Source organism: Vidua chalybeata, chromosome Z (genome assembly GCF_026979565.1).
Source record: "Vidua chalybeata isolate OUT-0048 chromosome Z, bVidCha1 merged haplotype, whole genome shotgun sequence".
In the NCBI taxonomy this organism is placed as follows: Eukaryota; Metazoa; Chordata; class Aves; order Passeriformes; family Viduidae; genus Vidua; species Vidua chalybeata.
In genome coordinates, this window is record NC_071570.1 from 74,075,383 (window position 1) to 74,092,593 (window position 17,211).

Genomic DNA, 17,211 nt, shown 5'->3' on the forward strand with positions numbered 1-17,211 from the left:
CCACAATTTAGAGTAAGGCCTTGCCAGAATGACTAGGAATTGTTTTGCTCAAAGAACTGTGAAAGCTAGTGAAGTGAATTAATTTCAGTGGTCTCCTAACGGTGTCAAGGTCATCATTTCTTAAAACTGTGGACAGCTGAGGCTCAGCAGAGCAATTTCAAACTTACTGAAGGAAAGGTGTAATTACACAGACTAATTCACTCTTAATTCCAGGTGGTCTGCACTCTGAAGGGTCTGCCTTCTCTAACATGACCTGGTGAGACAGAAGTGAGTGAGTGACAAACACACGGAGACTTGCAGCATTGGATCATCATAAAAGCTAACTCCTTCTTAGGACAAACTTCTGCAAAATGTTCAATGCAATCTGCTTTAGTCTCATAAATAGCTTTACTTACCAGGACCCACAGTCAGATCTCATTGAAAACCAGGATGAATGCGAGTGGAGCCCACCATCAATAAATTAGGCATTCATTTTCATGGCCCTGTGTTCCTGCCTTACTTGTGTTTTGCACCTCTCTGTGTCCTGCCCTCCCTTCCCTTCCCTTCACAGAGTATTGATGTGAGGGGAGAAGCAGATCACAGCTACTGCTTATTAGAATGCCTTTATTCATTAAGCTGTTATTAATAGCAGCATCAAGCTGTTGTTGTTAACAGCAGATCAGTGCTCACACAACAGTGTCACTTACTCATGGAACTCACTCCTGCACTCCAGCATCTGCCTTCCTGCAGGCAGCCCCTGCAGCCTGCTGCTCACAGTCGTGTTTGTTGGTTGCTGTGCACCAATTCAGTCAGCTCTTGGTGTTTGGAGTTTCTCAGTTCCTGCAGAGGGATGTTGCCCTCCAGAACCTAAACATCCCTGTGGGACTCACTCAGAGAAAGCTCCTGAGTGTGTAATTTTCATCTCCTTCAGGCATGCTGTTCCCTGGTAACTATTTCTTTATCCTAATGATGCCTTGTGAAGGCTAGAACAGAGGTTGGACAGAGCTAAAGAAAAAAGCAGGGATTTATTCAAAGGATTTCCTCCATGGATCCACCTTGGGCAGCACCAGAGCCCAGCCAGGGCTGCACCCAAATGAACCAAAGTGGTCCCAAAATGCACGAGCGCTCCCGGGGGCTCTCACTGGGATCAGCTCTGCTCCATTTGCACCTTGCAGTTCATTGTCCCATTCCAGCTTTAGCCCAGGCACTCCCATCCTGCTTGTTTTTCTCTCTCCAGCCCACGCTGTTTGTGCTCCTGGGCCTGAGCTTTGGATCATTTGTCCTTGGTGCCCAGCTGGAGCAGGAATTGTTTTGTCTCCCTGCTCTGTGCACAGACCTCACCATCCTCTGATGTGAAGCTCAGACCCACACACTAAAGCAGCTCAGAATGTGAAAAATACAAAAGCTAAAACCTGAGGCATCACTAACAGTCCCTGTAGGCACCATTCACACAAAACTGACACACAGGGGGACTTTATCACACCTGCAGTTAAAGATAGGTTCCCCTTTCCTCATTTGTCCTCAGAACTGTGTAATCTGGAAAGGAATTCTATATTTGTTATTTATAGGCCAGGTTGGATGGGGCTTTAAAGCATCAAGGTTTAAGGAAAAGTGCCCCTGTCCATGGCAAAAGGGCTGGAATTATATTTGCAACTAGACGATCTTAAGGTCCCTATCAACCCAAACTATTCTATTATTCAAAAATATGAAAAAAAAATTTAAATCTCTCAACTTTTAGAAAAAAAAAATCACAGTATGAATCAAAACAAAATCACCATTGCCCTCAAATAATTGACATATGTTGCTTTTGCCAACAGTACACAAATCTTCGTCCAAGACAAGATTCATGAAAACTGCTACATGCAGATCCATTTGTGGGTTTGCCTTTGCTACATTGGATATTGAATATTTCCTTTGCGGGTTTGAGCTTTTTCAAAGTAAGGGGTAGATGAGAGGCATAGTATGGATGCAGACTGAAGAGTAAAAGATTCTGCCCTCTGAAGAGTCAACAGAGAAAAACCTTTGTGTTTATTCCTCCAATTTTCAGTTGCTAATCCCCACTCTTTCTCACTATTTCCGTTCTCCTGTTCCATTGAGCTAGACGAAATAAGACCTGCAAACTTGTACCTGGTTAGATTTAAACATGCAGAGGTACCAAGTATAATTTGTCACAGATGGAGGTATCCAAAGCATCTCAAACTTTCTAGCCTGAGATGCTCCACTGGGTGTAGCCGTGTGTCTGCATCAGCTATATCTGACTTCAACAGATTTCAAAAAAGAAAAATGGAAATTGAGTCCTTTCACAGGGACATTGAAAAGCAAATTTAAAGGTACAGTGCAGTGAAGAGGATACGTTTCAGGGAGACATAAGCATTGTTACAAACACACACCTGTGAGGGATGACACAAAGCCCTGTGCTGGTTTGATGACCCTGCCCTTTGTGCTGTAGGTTATGGCTCAGTCATCCAAACAGCCACAATCTCCTGTGGCAGGGGCTGGGAAGCTGCTGCTCTCTGTGGCACAGCACCAAGACATCCTGACACCTGTGTGCATCACGTCTGCCTCTTCAGATTCTTACTGTTCTTCTCACTTTCCCCCGTTACCTTTAACAACTGTCTTCCCACCCCCTCTGGGGCCACGGAGAAGGCAGGCGAGTGTAAAATCCCATTAATCCATGCACGCATGCACAGGCACACAGGCAGGCACAGCTGTTGCTTCATAAATCAATAATAATACTCAGAAAAGATAGAACTGGTTTTGATGGATTGGGCCAGCACTGAATCACAGCTTTGACAACCCATGGTTTTGTGTCAGGAGCCTCCTTAGCATTCCTCAGATGAAACATCCTTGCTGACAGTCCTTGTGATCCTGGAGTGATACTTCAGAATTTAATAATAAGCAAAGTCCCTCTCCAAAGCAGCAGATTAGTCTCTCTTATTTCTATTATCAATTGCTTCCTCCCACTCCCAGGAAAATTTTTTTTGTTGTGTGTTTGAATGAGTCCATTCTACAGACAAAGCTGTGCCATTTCCATTTGTGCACTGAGAGAGAATCAGTTATATAAGATTGGAGTTTTTTTTCAAAAGTTAACTCTGTTTTCTCTTGGTTTTTCATTTGTTTGTTTGGTGGAGTTTGTTTGTTTGTTTGTTTGTTTGTTTTAATTTAACATGAAGCATGTCAATATTCAAATTTTAAATACAGGAGATATTGCACTAAAGATCATGTTAGTATTGTAACTGCATGTATGCAAGCTTTTGACTGCTGGGACAGGAAGAAATTGAGAAAACAGCTTATTTTTTTATGTTCCCATCTCCATCTTTTCCATCTTTCACTTTACCTCAATTGTCAAGTGTCACTCCACCCCCTTAGCCATACACCCACCTCTCCTGTCCTCTTAGCAGCCTTCTCTCTCTCAGCCATTTGCCTTTCTTTTTTATGATTTTTTTTTTTGGTTTTTGTTTTTGTTTTTTTTTTTGTTTTTTTTGTTTGTTTAAATCTTAGAACCATGCAGGTCATCTGCCCTCTCTGGTTTCCAGTCCTGTTGTTTCAGTGCTGCCACATCTTGTTATCTTGTTTCTTCCCTCTTCTGCATCCAAATGTACCTTCCACATTCCCAGCACACAACATCAAGGCAGAGGAGCACAGAGCCACTTACCAATTTTTATTTTTATTTTCTTTCACACGGAACAGAGGAGGGAGAAGCCCAAGATCTATCTTTTCTACAGCAAAATAACTCAATGGTGTGGGATGTCCACAAACAAATAAGCTATTAACTATCGATTTCTCCTAAGTGATATCTTCCTTCCACAATTGTTTTTCTGTGGGCTCTCCCTCCTTCAGTGGGATTTTGGGCTTTCTGGATTTTTACCTAGATGTCAAATAATTCAAAAGTGTAAAAGAGCTCAGGGCTTTTTAGCATTTTACTGCAGCAGTGGTTTTAAGAAAAAATAATGTTTGTTCAGTAAGCAAACACACGGGGGATGTGAGGTGGCATAAAAGCATAAGGAAAATCAAACAGAACAGGGGAAACAATATTTTCCTGCGGGAGAGAAAAGTAAAAATAAGATAAGCACAGACAAAAGTAATCTTTTCATTTTGTTTCGCTCCATAAGTATATGCCAGGATAAAATATGTTGAATTCTCTATCTTGATTTTGACTCACCCCAGCAATTGTTGAAACAAAGTGCCTTGAATTGACTATTTTTCATTTATTTGTTTTCAAGTGTCTCCAACAATAGTCTTGATTACATCTTTTTCTTCAAGTATTGCAGGTTTTCTCTGCCATAACAGAAAACCTAAACCCCTGACAGAGATAAGCAGGTAGCGCCACTGATCTTGCCCTGCTGTTCCAGGTTGCTCTGAGCCCTTGGGGATGAAATCAGGACACATCCAGGACTTCCAGATCACTGCCTCCAGCGTTTTCCGTACCCTCAACATGGACATGTTCGCCTGGGAGCCCAGGAAAGCCCGGCTGGACAAGCAAGGCAAAGTTAATGCCTGGACCTCAGGCCACAATGACCAGTCACAGTGGCTGCAGGTAAATTTTCACGCGGATTTTTCCCAGATCTCTGTCTTCTTTGTGTTTCAGGCGCGGGGACTGTTCTCTGGTTCAGATTTATATTCAAATTCTTGTGTTTCTGACTGTAACCCTCCCAGCTCTGCCACAAGCTCTGAAGGCCCAACATATCTTCATGTTTTTGTTATCACAGCTGCAGGAAAATCTGCCCAGGGATGCCTCCACTAGCCCCAGTTTTCCTTTGTTAATGAACAAAAATGGTGGTTGCAGACCTGATTCACTGAATTCCCCTCATTTGTGGAGAGAGATGAGTTTATTTTCCTTTCTTCTGCCCTTCCAAGGCTCCCTGGAAAAGAATATTTACTTTCAGCTCTGTGCACCTTAGCGAATCCCGCCCGTAGAAATCATCTTTGTCTAACTGAGGCTGCCCAAAATTACCTCCTGACAGGACTCTGGAGCCAGCAAGACTGATTCAGCACCTAAATCCATTATAAACCTGTGCACAGGGATTGTTTTCAGCCCAGGAGTGATTCATACAACTCACTAATGTGAGAGATTTCAATAAATCACCAGTGTGGAAGCTTGTTTGACCAGCCACTGACACATTTACATTTTTTGAACTGTTGAAAATAGCAGTGTTTTCAGTCAGCTGCCACTTTGCAGTGCAGCTCTCGGTGGGAAGCCTCAATAGCACCAGACATGGCTACTAACCCCCTGCAATCTCTCCACATATAAATTATGACATATTAGCCTTTTTTGCCTACAGCTGCTGAGCAAGTTAGGAATATGATTACTGTTTCTTCCTCCCAAGTTTACGCACTTTCCATAAAGGGATGGAGAAATTGCCCTATTTAATTTTGGAATAGCTGGAGATCCTGGAATCTGCTGATATTCTTTTAGAGCAACGTGTTGGAAGAGCAGTTAGTACCTTCTGTGGAGGATGACCATTTCATTGCTGTGTTTTATGGTGGAGAAGCAGATGAAAATGTTTTACCACAGGAAAGAGAGGTGGTTGCATCACATTTTAGCCCCATCAGTCAAACCAAGGGTGTGCAGAGGCTCCACAGAAATTTCCTGTTGTGTTTTCTTGCTCCTGTGGATGACAGTGTATTTTTAATTAAGTACAGATGGCAAGGGGCTGCATAGTTAATCCTTATATTTTCAATTTTTTCAGGCTGTTGTAGTCTTTCTATATTTGAATTTACCTGAACCTGCAAATTTAATCTGATCAATTGCACTGTCTTTTCAAGCCTTTGGACTATAAGGAATAATTTTTATTGTCTGGTCAAAAAGAAAGTTTTGAAGAAATACTCATCTCTTAGTTAGTTTTTCATATGGCTATGTATTGACTTCAACAATTCCACAAGAATATTAACAATCTACCTCTTCCTAAAAATCATTACACATAATGATATTTCTAAAAAAAAGGATCCTAATATTTCATGTTTGGGAAAAAAAAAGTGAAAAAAAAATCAAAACTAAACCTCAAAAGGCATTAAATCCACTTGTTTTTTCAGTGCTTAAGGTGGTCATTAGCTTCTGCTACAGGCTGGTTATTCTGAATTCAGGCCATGACTTGAGACAGCCTCATATGCTTCCAGTGTAGGTAATGATTCTGTAACAGAGACATGTCTATCATTTGAATTCATCTGTTCATTCTTGTTCTCCCTGCTGGTAGTTCTCTCTGGGTTTGTGGTTTTTTTTTTTTTTTTTTGGTGGTTTTTCTTTTCCTTAAAACTCAGAGTATTATATTGAAGCCTTATAACGCGTCGACTGAAAGGTTTATCATCCTGCTGCTGCTTCCACAGAGTTCAGTCAAAACACATTTGTAAGGAAAAGCGTGTGAAAGCAAAATGTGTCTGCATGCCCTGCTCCCTCAGCCATTCCACAGAGAATCAGGCCCAGAGTGATGATTCCATGGTGCCCTGAAATGGGTTTACAGCCAGACATTTAGCCCAGACTTCTGGATTTTGCTGAAGTCGCTGGCTTACCAATATCATATTTACCATGTCAATTTTCCGTGCCTTTTGAAGGTTCTCCACAGGCCCTTCTTGCTTTATGTCTACTGATTTTCACGAGAAAGCCTGAAAAACTGGGGGGAAAGCCTGGCGTTTGCCTTTTATTGTTGGGGCGTGTGGATGGCTTGAACAGATCTGATCTCACTAAATGCCATTGTTTGGGTATCCTTGCCCAAACACTATTGCTACCAACAATTCAAAATCTGGTGTGCTGACATCCATCTCAGAGCACCTGCTGTGATAATGTTTGCTGAGAGGTGATGTTTGAATCATGCAGCAAATGCTACTTGCACTTTTGGATGAACTCTAGAGATAAATTCTCCTCTCTCAGGAGCTGGGACTGTTTTACTCAGTTTTCTCTCAAAAAAAGGTAACTCTGAATCTGCTGTGTATTTTAAAATACAGCCATCACCAATTAAGCTCTTTCGTTTAAAGTGCTTTGGATCACTGTATCCATAATTTAAGAATAAGAAGTATTTTGTGTGTCCAGGCACAGAATGCGCATTTTTGGGGACAGAATACTCACCTTAATCATGCTACAGTTGTTGAAAATCTGCTGTGACTTAGACTCTACAAGCTACAGATTGCACAAATAACATTTATTTACACCAAACACCACCATTAGTGATGAAAAAATGTATTTTCTTGACATGAAGAGAAAGTTAAATAGATTACATCATTAAAATTGTACTTTTCTAGCTCTGTCATAAACTTGGGGCTGAATTCCCCACATGCTTCCTCAAAGATACCCTTGTCATTCCCTTGAAGAGGATGCTGCAAGTTTTTGGAGTGCTCAGGCTCCTTCTGGACACAATCCAGGATTGCTCTTCCATTTGGTTGCCCCACTTACCATTTCTTCACTTATTTGGCTTTAAAGGATGTGATGGAGAACTCCCTGCCTTATGTCCAAAATGAGCCACTGAGGCTGTAAAGATTATTTTTGAAAGTGCAACTGATATTTCAGATGCCTGGAGAACGCTCTTGTAAACGGATTTTCACCACTCTATATCTCATTTTCCTAGCAACGGGGATAGCTCAAAATAATTAACATTTTTCTCAAAATCCATGGCTGCTCTGCTACTAATTTTCTGCTGTTATAAGTTGTGAAATCAGGGCAGCAGCTTAAACTCCCTTTTCTTTATTTACTGTTAGTTAAATTCTGGCGTGTCACTTCATTTGGTGTCCCCAAACACCTGGAGCTTTCTCCTCCCACTCAGCCATCCTCTCTGAATAAATTGTTTTGTGTGTTGTCCTAGCCCTGACTTTGCAACCACACCAGGGTATTGCCAGTATTTTATCTTAAAACTGATGATGTGTTGGGTTTTTTTGAAGGCAACAGCAATGTCAAATTACAATATTTCCCCTTCTGATTGTGGAACCAGCTAAACACTATTAGAAAAAGCAGTTGGTGATAAACAGATTGTTGGAAGATTGGCAGAGAAACTGTTATACCTACATGCTTTAAAAATGTGATGATTGCCAGTGGCATTATACATTTGGGTTGGGTACTTTCCTGCCAAACTAATCTTCAGTATTAGACAATATTACTGAGATTCTTTATCAAAGCCATTAGATTGTCTCAGAGCTGCAATCAAATTATTCTTTCAGTTTAATGCATAACCATCTTTTTCGCATGAAAATGCCTCTTGTTTGAAAACAAAGACAAAATTGCATTCCAAATAATTATCCTCTTTTCGTCATACATATACAAAATGCATCTCTATCATGCCATCATGATATTCATCACTTATATTCATTTATATTTATATTCATCTTCTAGCATTTATTTCCAGTGTTTAAGCTTCCAAGTGATCAAATCAGAGTTGCTGTTTAAAAGCTAAGCCAAACCCAGCTTCTACTCTTTTTTTATAGAGTAAAAAAAAAAAAGGAATGTTCTTACTCTCTCACATGGTATTTTCTTATTGTGTTGTCTGTTATTCCAGCTGACTCTTTCCCCCCCTTTTTTGATGTAATAATCTGTTCATTTGCAATGAATTCTGAAGAATCTTTCTAGATAAGAAACCACTATACCATAGCAATTCAACAACTCATCTGGAGACCTGTTCAACAACTCACAAGGAGAAAACTGTGTGGATTGTTTAATTTTCTCTTGATAATTTGTGTCATTAGCAAAACATGTATTCATACCAGTACTGGTCAAAGTAGCCAAATAAGAGATTTATATGTGACCTGTAGTTTAATTGTTTTAACACCCAGACTGAGTAAAAAACATCAAAAAAAGCCCCCAAAAATCCAACAAAACACAAAGCACACACACACGGGGAAAAAAAAAAAAAAAAAAAAAAAAAGCTTAACAACATAATTAAATAAGGGCTTGAAAAAATGCAAAATTGGAATAGGATGAAATGTTCATTTAAAACCAATCTGGTAGTTAACATAATGAGGAAATTGCATGACTTCTGGAAGGGTTGGATTGCTAAGCCATGCATCGTGAGTGGGCTTGGAGAGACAGGGTGTTCTGTAGGAGCTGTGAACTGAAATAGATCACATTATAAACAGAAGACACCTGTATTTCTCTGCAGCTTTAATAAACCATAGGGCCATGAAAGAAATCAATGCTCTTTACAGAAACAGCAACAAAATTGGTCTCTGGTTCTCCAGATGCAAAGCTTGAGCTGGTTTTTTACTAGAATTTCTCACAGTTCTAAAGTTCTGAGATTTCAGATAACAAAATGAAAATTGTGCAGAGATCAGACCTTTTTTTGTGCTTTCTATTGGGATAAAAAAATTATATTTGCAGTCATTTTGTCTTTCCAGTGCAAAAACATCTCTTTTGTGGCAGCTGTTACTTCTACTTGAAGGACTTAATTTAGACAGTGCGTTTTGGCACCTCCTTGCTCTTGTGCCCACCTTGAGGAGTGGCTTCACAGTGCCATACTCTGTTCACACAGCCTGGTAACTCACAGGATGCATCTCAAGGCAGGCTGGGAATAAATTATTAACACAAATCTTTCCCACTTTTTGCCAGAGACTTCCTATAGATAAATTTTCCTGCAAAAAAAAAGCAGCCAGTGGTAGGATAAGGTAATAATGGACAAAGAGCTCTGAGCGATTTAGTCAAAGACAAAAGGAGATAAAGACTGATGCCCACTTCTAATTTTCACACTGCTGAATGTACTGACTTTGCATTGCCTAGGCTAGAATGTTAAACAGGTCACTTTATTCACTTCTTCAATTGCCCATGAACCATAGGCTTACTTTTGCAACTAGATGGTCACTATTTGCTTTTAGGACAGCGTGCAACTCAAGATGACAGGATGAACAAAGAGCTTTTCTTTTCCTTTCTTTTTATTTTTTTTTTCCATTTTTTTTAAATCTTTGTATGTTGCCAATCTGTTTTTAACAGTGCTAACTAACATATATCTTACAGAAATTGTATTAGGAGCTATGCCTTGATTTCCTACTCAGAGTTGTCTTCCAGGTGTATTTGATGGCCATTCCAGGGTTTGCACTCTAACTCAGTTTTTTCCCTAATTCATTTCAAATTAAATGCATTATTCACATTAATAATGCTACTAAATTGTGCATTTCAGCATTGCCCTTCCTAAATTGCTTTTGACTTTGCAAAGCTTTCCTCTGCAATTCATTTTATGGAAATGTTTATAGTAGTAAATGAATTTAAGCCTAGAAATTAAATAAGGCAGCATAAAATCTTGGTTTATTTTTCCTTTGAAATGCTTTATTTAGGCTGTATTCTATCATATAGGTAGCCAAGTCTGACGCATCTGTAGAATCATTGATTTTACTCTGGAGAAATACAGAGGGATTATTAGAAGGACAGACAGAGTACAGGAGCTCTCTACTGCAAGTTGTCCAGAAAATAGGCATCAGACAGACATAGCATGATTATGCTCTGTGACAAAAATTTGTGTGATGTCACATTCATAGAATCATAGAATCATCAAGGTTGGAAGAGACTTTTAAGATCAACAAGACCAACCATCAATCCAGCACCACCACTAAACCATTAAACCATGAACAGGAACAAAGACCCTGTCTGAGCTGTAAATTAGCTATGGATAGGAGTTTATAGTAGAAAAATGTCGTGTTTCACAAAGTCCTGCTCTTTTCCCTGAATTATATTCCCTGCTCTCTCTGTTAAGCCTTCAGTAAGAACTGTGGGGTTAAATCAGTGCTCCAGAGCCTGTCTTTAACACATAACAAATTAATCACCAGTAACAGAAATTACTTGGGAAGTTTCCCTAAGCAGTGGAATCCTGCAAGAGAGTACTGTCAGCTCCCTCACTGACTCGCAGGTTCTCTGTGAGTATCACTCCCCTGCAGATGAAAGTTAAATTGAGTAATGACTCATCTCCTATTACAATAACAGGTTTTGATCTTGCCTCAGAAAATCTGGGAGCGTAAGCAAAACCTGCCTGGTTGTTGTGAATTTTGATGTACAGGGGATCTGAGTCTGAGGCAGTTTTTTGTTGCTGTGTGTTTGCAGTGGGAATGTTGGTGTTACTTGAATAGCAGCACCTTCTGAAAATGCAGTGCATGAAATTTTAATGGAAAGATGTTAGTTTTTCATTGTTTTAAATTCCTGCCTGTTTTACCAAGCTATCATTTTCACTGGCTTGAAACAATGTTCTGTCTCAATTTGTGAAGCAGAGGCATATTTCCCTTGCACTCCCTTAAAAAAAAAAAATAAAATGGCTACACAATTGTTTAGGTAAGAATACAGAAAAAAAAGGGTCCAAATGTGTTTCTTATTTGTGCCCTCTTCTTCCATGGTGGTGCTTCAAAATAGCATCCACTTTTTCCTAATAAAATTGTTTGTTGTTTTTGTAGCTACCCCTGAATTGGTTTTTGACTCAAGCAGAGTTGGTCACAGTTGTTTCATCTGGAAATGATAGAAGCAAAATGACCTTGTCAAGGTCAACTGTCTTCAAGAAGCAAAAAATACCCGATGTAAACAAAGACGAGGCAAAAAGCCAGAGCACAATGAGGGTGAAAGAATGGAGTGGAACTGTATCTAGTTCTGTTTTCCAAGAACTTGGTGCTTTATTAACTGAGATGTGATATTTTTATTAGCCCTGCACGTATTTTCTCAAATATTACTTTTTGAATAAGCAAGATACTTAATATTTCCTTCATGTATCTGTCAGCATCTCATGAGTAAAATATACAAGGGTCAAGGAAATCTATTCTTCTCTGAATAAGAATCAATTTTGCGTTCTTTTTATGCCACTTTGAAAACACAGTGAAGCTTTATTGTAAGATTCTAGTTGACTTCAGAACATTTTTGTTCAAAATCTGCTATTCAATTTTGTGTTCCGTTCCATGCATAAAGAGCATAGAAACAGATTGATTTCTATCTTGTCAAATGAGAAGCAGAGATGGTATCTTTTTAGCTAAGTAAATAATGAAATTGAGACACAAACATAAAGAAGGGATTGTGGAAAAGGAACTTGAAATTAATCTAAATTTGAAGGCAGCAGAACATTTTCTATCTTTCTTCAGAGGAGGGGGAAATGTGCTTAAAACCAGGCTGACATTTACCGAGCAGTAAGCAGAAAATGAAATTGTATCTCAGCATGTTAAAGCATCACAGAAAGTAGATATGAGCATTTCCCTGTTGGCCTCTGAATCTTAAACTATCCATTGGTTTCATCATGTATTTTTCCCTAATAACACCCTACTCAGAGTCAAGTGTTGATCCAAGCAGAATATTTGGCTCTTTTATTTTTTTGTTTGTTTCTTTTTGATTTCCACATTAAGTCAGGTGTGTCTCTACAGCAATGTGCTGTGCAAGACCCTCTTTGCACTCTACTTAATAACATTCATCCTGCTCGCTCCTCAAGTAAAGCAAGAGCAGTTTCCCTGTCAGAAAACATGAAAGAAAAGAGAAGATCTCAGCAGAGAAGACTTTAAAAGGGAAATCACTGTAGACACTGAAATACTACAAATAAACATTTCCCAAATTATCTGGGCCTTCTTCAAGAGCACCTTGAGACTTGTAATATAGAGTATCACAACAGACTTTCATCAAAATTTCCTCACTGGTTTTTTTTTGGCTTTTGTTTCTACACATCTATTCACTCAACAGGCATAAAGATATAAATAGACACTTTTTTTTTCAGAATGGAGCTGTGTTTTTTAATGTTATAATTCATTTATGACATTAGGACAGAGCTGAGAAGATACTTGTGTTGACAGTGCTCATACTTTAATTTGATAGTTTTCTCTAAAATAAGCCAGAAAATAGGTTATTTTAAAGCAATACAAGCTTTGAAAGTTAGTCCTTGGGATTACAAGAACTTCCTGCTTAATTATGTACTATACATAACCAAGCCTTAATTGCTTTTGTTGCTGGAGTGATCTCCTTAGAAGCTTCATGTTTAATTAACTACAAGATATATTAATCCTATTTCAAGCCGTCCTTTCTTTGTTGTATAATTAAGCAGAAAAGTATTTTCACAATTAGAAATTAATTCTATATATAGCTAGTGAAAATAAAGCACCTCTGTAAAGAAGACACAGGTCTGTTTTTTCCAGCGGCAGATTTTTAGGGGCTGTTTATTCGACTCACTAGCTGCCTTACATGATGATGCTGGGACTGCAAACTTCACTGATCAGCTGAATTTGTGTAGGCACCTCCATGACCAAGGTGAAGCCTGGATCCACCATGGACTGGGCTGAGCAGAGGGAGCAGCCCTGGAGGAGCCCTGGGGGTGCTGTGGGCACAGCTGGGACCCCAAAGGCTGAGCTGGGCTGAGCCCAGAGCCCAAAGGCTGAGCTGGGCTGAGCCCAGAGCCCAAAGCCTGAGCTGGGCTGAGCCCAGAGCCCAAAGCCTGAGCTGGGCTGAGCCCAAAGCCTGAGCTGGGCTGAGCCCAGAGCCCAAAGCCTGAGCTGGGCTGAGCCCAGCAGGGGCAGCAGGGCAGGGGGGATTCTGCCCCTCTGCCCCTCAGCTCAGAGCCCACCTGCAGAGCTGCCCCAGCCCTGGGCCAGCACAGGGAGGAGCTGGAGCTGCTGCAGCCAGGCCAGAGGAGGCTCCAGGATGAGCAGAGGGATGCAGCAGCTCTGCTGGCAGGAAAGGCTGGCATGGCTGCCATTGCTCAGCCGGGCAGGAGAAGCTTTGGGCTGAGCTCAGCGTGGCCTTGCAGGGCCTGAAGGGGCTGCAGCAAAGATGGAGAGAGACAATTGCCAAGGGCTGCAGGGACAGCACACAGGGAATGGCTCCCACTGCCACAGGGCAGGGCTGGATGGGACATTGGCAGTCAGGAATTGTTCCCTGGCAGGAATTGTTCCCTGACAGCTGGGGCTGCCCCTGGATCCCTGGCAGTGCCCAAGGCCAGGCTGGACACTGGGGCTGGGAGCACCTGGGACAGTGGGAGGGGTCCCTGCCATGGCTGGGGTGGAATGAGATGAGCTTTAAGGTCCTTTCCAACCCAAACCATTCCACGCTTCAACAAAGACAGCCTTGTTGTTTTCAGCACCTCTCACTGAGGTTCCTCATCCTCCCCAAGAGGCCCTCTGGAAACGCCACCATTGTCCCCTGTGTGTGGGCTGCATCTTGACGCTTGCACAGCGAGTGGGGCGAGCCTCAGCCCCAGGTGAGGAACTCTGCACCTCAGCAGGAGCTCAGAGTTGGGTCACACAGCGGGGGAACCTGAGCCAGGCCCGAAGGAGCTGGTGGGAGCCAGAATGGTGTGGTGACCGAAAACCAAAAATGACGCGTTCATCCTGCTCCTTAGACAAGCCTGGCTGTGCCTTCCGTGCAGGTCTGCCTCTGCTGGGATGAACACTTGATTCAGAAAAACCCTCAGAGCTGCCTTAAAACACCTTCTTCTTCACTTACTAGTGTTGAACCGTTTTATTTTTCTCAGCGTCTTAACGCCAAACCTTTTATTCTTTTCGCTTCCCCCCAAATATACACACACACACACGTATAAATTGCAGGACCACTGTAGGATTTGCTCTGCTTTCCACAACACATCAGGAGGGTTGTTTATTATTTGAGAGGAGCTTAGAAGTCTTGTTTTCTGAGGTTCACAGCAATAATTCATAGTCCTAGGAAGTCTTTTGATATTAAAAATTAAATCTCTGTTTTATGAGAATTTAAGAGCTATTTGGGGGTTATTATTAGAGAGTCTTAACATTATTCCCATTATTTTCTTTATTCCCCATCCTACTGTATGTAATTTTGTGTTGCTAAGGGAATATGACTCTGTAAATATGAGCAACGTGATTTTTTTTTAATAATTCTAATGTAATTTTCCATTTAAAATATACATCATAGACAAAATACAAATGAATGAAGGAAGGGTCTTTTGAGAATTTTGTATGTCTGAGTTACTTTCTATCTCTGCAGATGCACCATTTTCTTTCCCACTACAGTTTTTTCAATTTTCTGATTGCGTTGCACTCCACTGGAAAATGTCATAAAAAGTTATCTGGTTTTAGTTCTAATGAAACAATAATGACACCTTCTATTAGAGCAAGAGAGGATAGGTTGTGAAGGACCACAGCACTGTAATTTTCTGACCCTCTGAAAAGTTGAATTTCAAGTGGAATAATGGCATTCTGGGGTAAATGGAGCAATTGTAAATAAGTGTTGTCATGTTCAGTAGCATCTATTTCTATGATTTAAAAAAAAAAAAAAAAAGTTTCTATCATCTATTATGGTATCTCACTCAGAAGGTGGAAATTCTGGCTAATCAATTTGCATTGCAGTCCTCCCACACTGCATGAGCCTTCCTGTTTCATTTTGGCTGAAATGAGAACTGAACCCTGGGAATTAGGTTTTTATTTCTTGCATATAAAAGATACAAGCAACTTAAAGTTTAATGCATAAGAAAATAAATGAAAACATTAAAATTAATTATTCAAATTTAATCTGCTCCTCAGTTTTCCAGAGACCTGTAAATTTCATTTTAGGGTGGCACTTTATGCCATTTAGGCAATGTGGTCTTTAAAACTGAAATAGGGACTCTGCGAGGAGCTTTCTGGACAATTTGGTCATCTGTCACTTTGCGTTGTGTCATTGCATTATTTCACAGATTAAAGGGAAGAGCATAAAAAGAAACTCAATGCCATGGCTCTAAAAAGGCATTGCTGTTAAAACACAGATCTCACTGAACTGCCCTTGATTTTAAGTGTCGTGTAGCAGGGATTAAAATGAAAAGGCAGGCAGTTCTGTTTGTTGCATCAGTTAGTTTATCACACCAGCTTTTAGGACCACATTGCTGTAGGAGCTACTTAGGAGGATTTTTACAGCTCAGGAACTGCCATTAACTGACACATTTTACAAAATGCTGGGGGTGGGGAGTTGTTCTGGTTTGGTTTTTTTTTTTTTTTTGGTTGTTTGTTTGTTTGTTTGTTTTGAGTTTTGTTTTGTTTTGTTTTACTAAGAAGGGTCAATATCCAGGAGAAACAATTCTTGAACCAGAGGTAAAAGTAGCTAGCTGGTGTATGTTCTAATTTTTTTTCCCCCCAATTTGAGTCAAATCTTCTAAGTTCTCTGTAGGTACCATACAAAAAAAAAAAAATAAGGAAGAGCACAGAAAAAATGGGTTTGGTATGCAGTGTGAAGCATTTGTCACAGTATAAGAATTAAATGGTATCACAAGAGAGTAGCAGGTGGCAGGTTTATACAAATTAAAGAAGTATATTCACACTAAGAGCTCGCTCTGGTCATTGTAGTCCATACCAGCAGCCACCTATAGACTCTATGAATTTACAAATTTTATGCTCTCGGCACCTCCTTTTTCTTCTCTGTACTCCCATTAGGAAAAAATAAGGAACTGCCTGTTGTGGGTAAAGGATGTGCAACAGGAACCAGAGGGTATCAACAGTCAGGTTTTAGGGGTTGGTTTTACACAGAGCAGGATAGACCAGAGAAACTCTGACAAGTGATTTTGTGGCTGTGAGAGGAACGTTTGTGTCCAAGGTCATGATGTCATCCAGTACTCACAGGAAGAAACCCACTGGAAATTAATGAATGGGGAAAGCACGCGAGGCTCAAGGAATTCCCTGACCTGAAAGTGAATGAAAAATGCTCTGTGTATGCATGTATGTATATACTTTATTATATATATATATATATATATATATATATATATATATATATATATGTATATATGTATGAATATATTTTGCCTTTTGGATGTGGGGGTTTTTTTTTGTTTGTTTGTTTTTGGGGGATTTGTCTGGGTTTTGGGTGTTTTTTGGTATTGTTCTTGTTTTGTTTTAGATTGCTGTGCACATGTGTAGCCTGGCAATTTTTCCCCACCGAGCCTGCATAACTCCATTTACTCAGGAATAAAGTCAAAAAGACTGATTTATGGATGCTACTCTAGGTTTATAGAGCTTTCAGGTTTATTTCTGCAGAATCATGTCCTGCAGCTGTTGTTCTGGTTTACCATGGGATGCCTCCTGTAAAAAGATAACTTTGATATGATTCTTTACCGTGCACAAATGTGTCTGCATTTTTCCTAAACCCCTTTTAGGCAAATATAAGCAAGTCACTGGCAGTCCACCTCTTGAGTCTTACTTAAAGGAAGGCAAAGAAAAATTACCACTTACCTGAAGTACCTCTCTGAGAGACAAAAAATAAATACACTGCTCCCTCCATTGAATCTGCTGAGCTGAGATGGTTACCTTTTGTTAGGGGCCTACCTTTAACCAAAATAAAAGTTCTACCCAAATTTGCCCTGCAGTATATTTAGTTGAAGT

General features: G+C 40.2%; 1 protein-coding gene across 2 annotated transcripts in view; it reads left to right on the forward strand.

Moving 5' to 3' along the window:
- The window catches only part of EDIL3 (EGF like repeats and discoidin domains 3), a 241,025-nt gene that overhangs the window by 189,498 nt on the left and 34,316 nt on the right, over positions 1 to 17,211 (forward strand). For both annotated transcript variants that reach the window (XM_053968850.1, XM_053968851.1), the window contains one exon: positions 4,332 to 4,516. In XM_053968850.1, the coding sequence (XP_053824825.1) occupies positions 4,332 to 4,516 (185 nt within the window). The remainder of the gene's footprint in view (positions 1 to 4,331; positions 4,517 to 17,211) is intronic.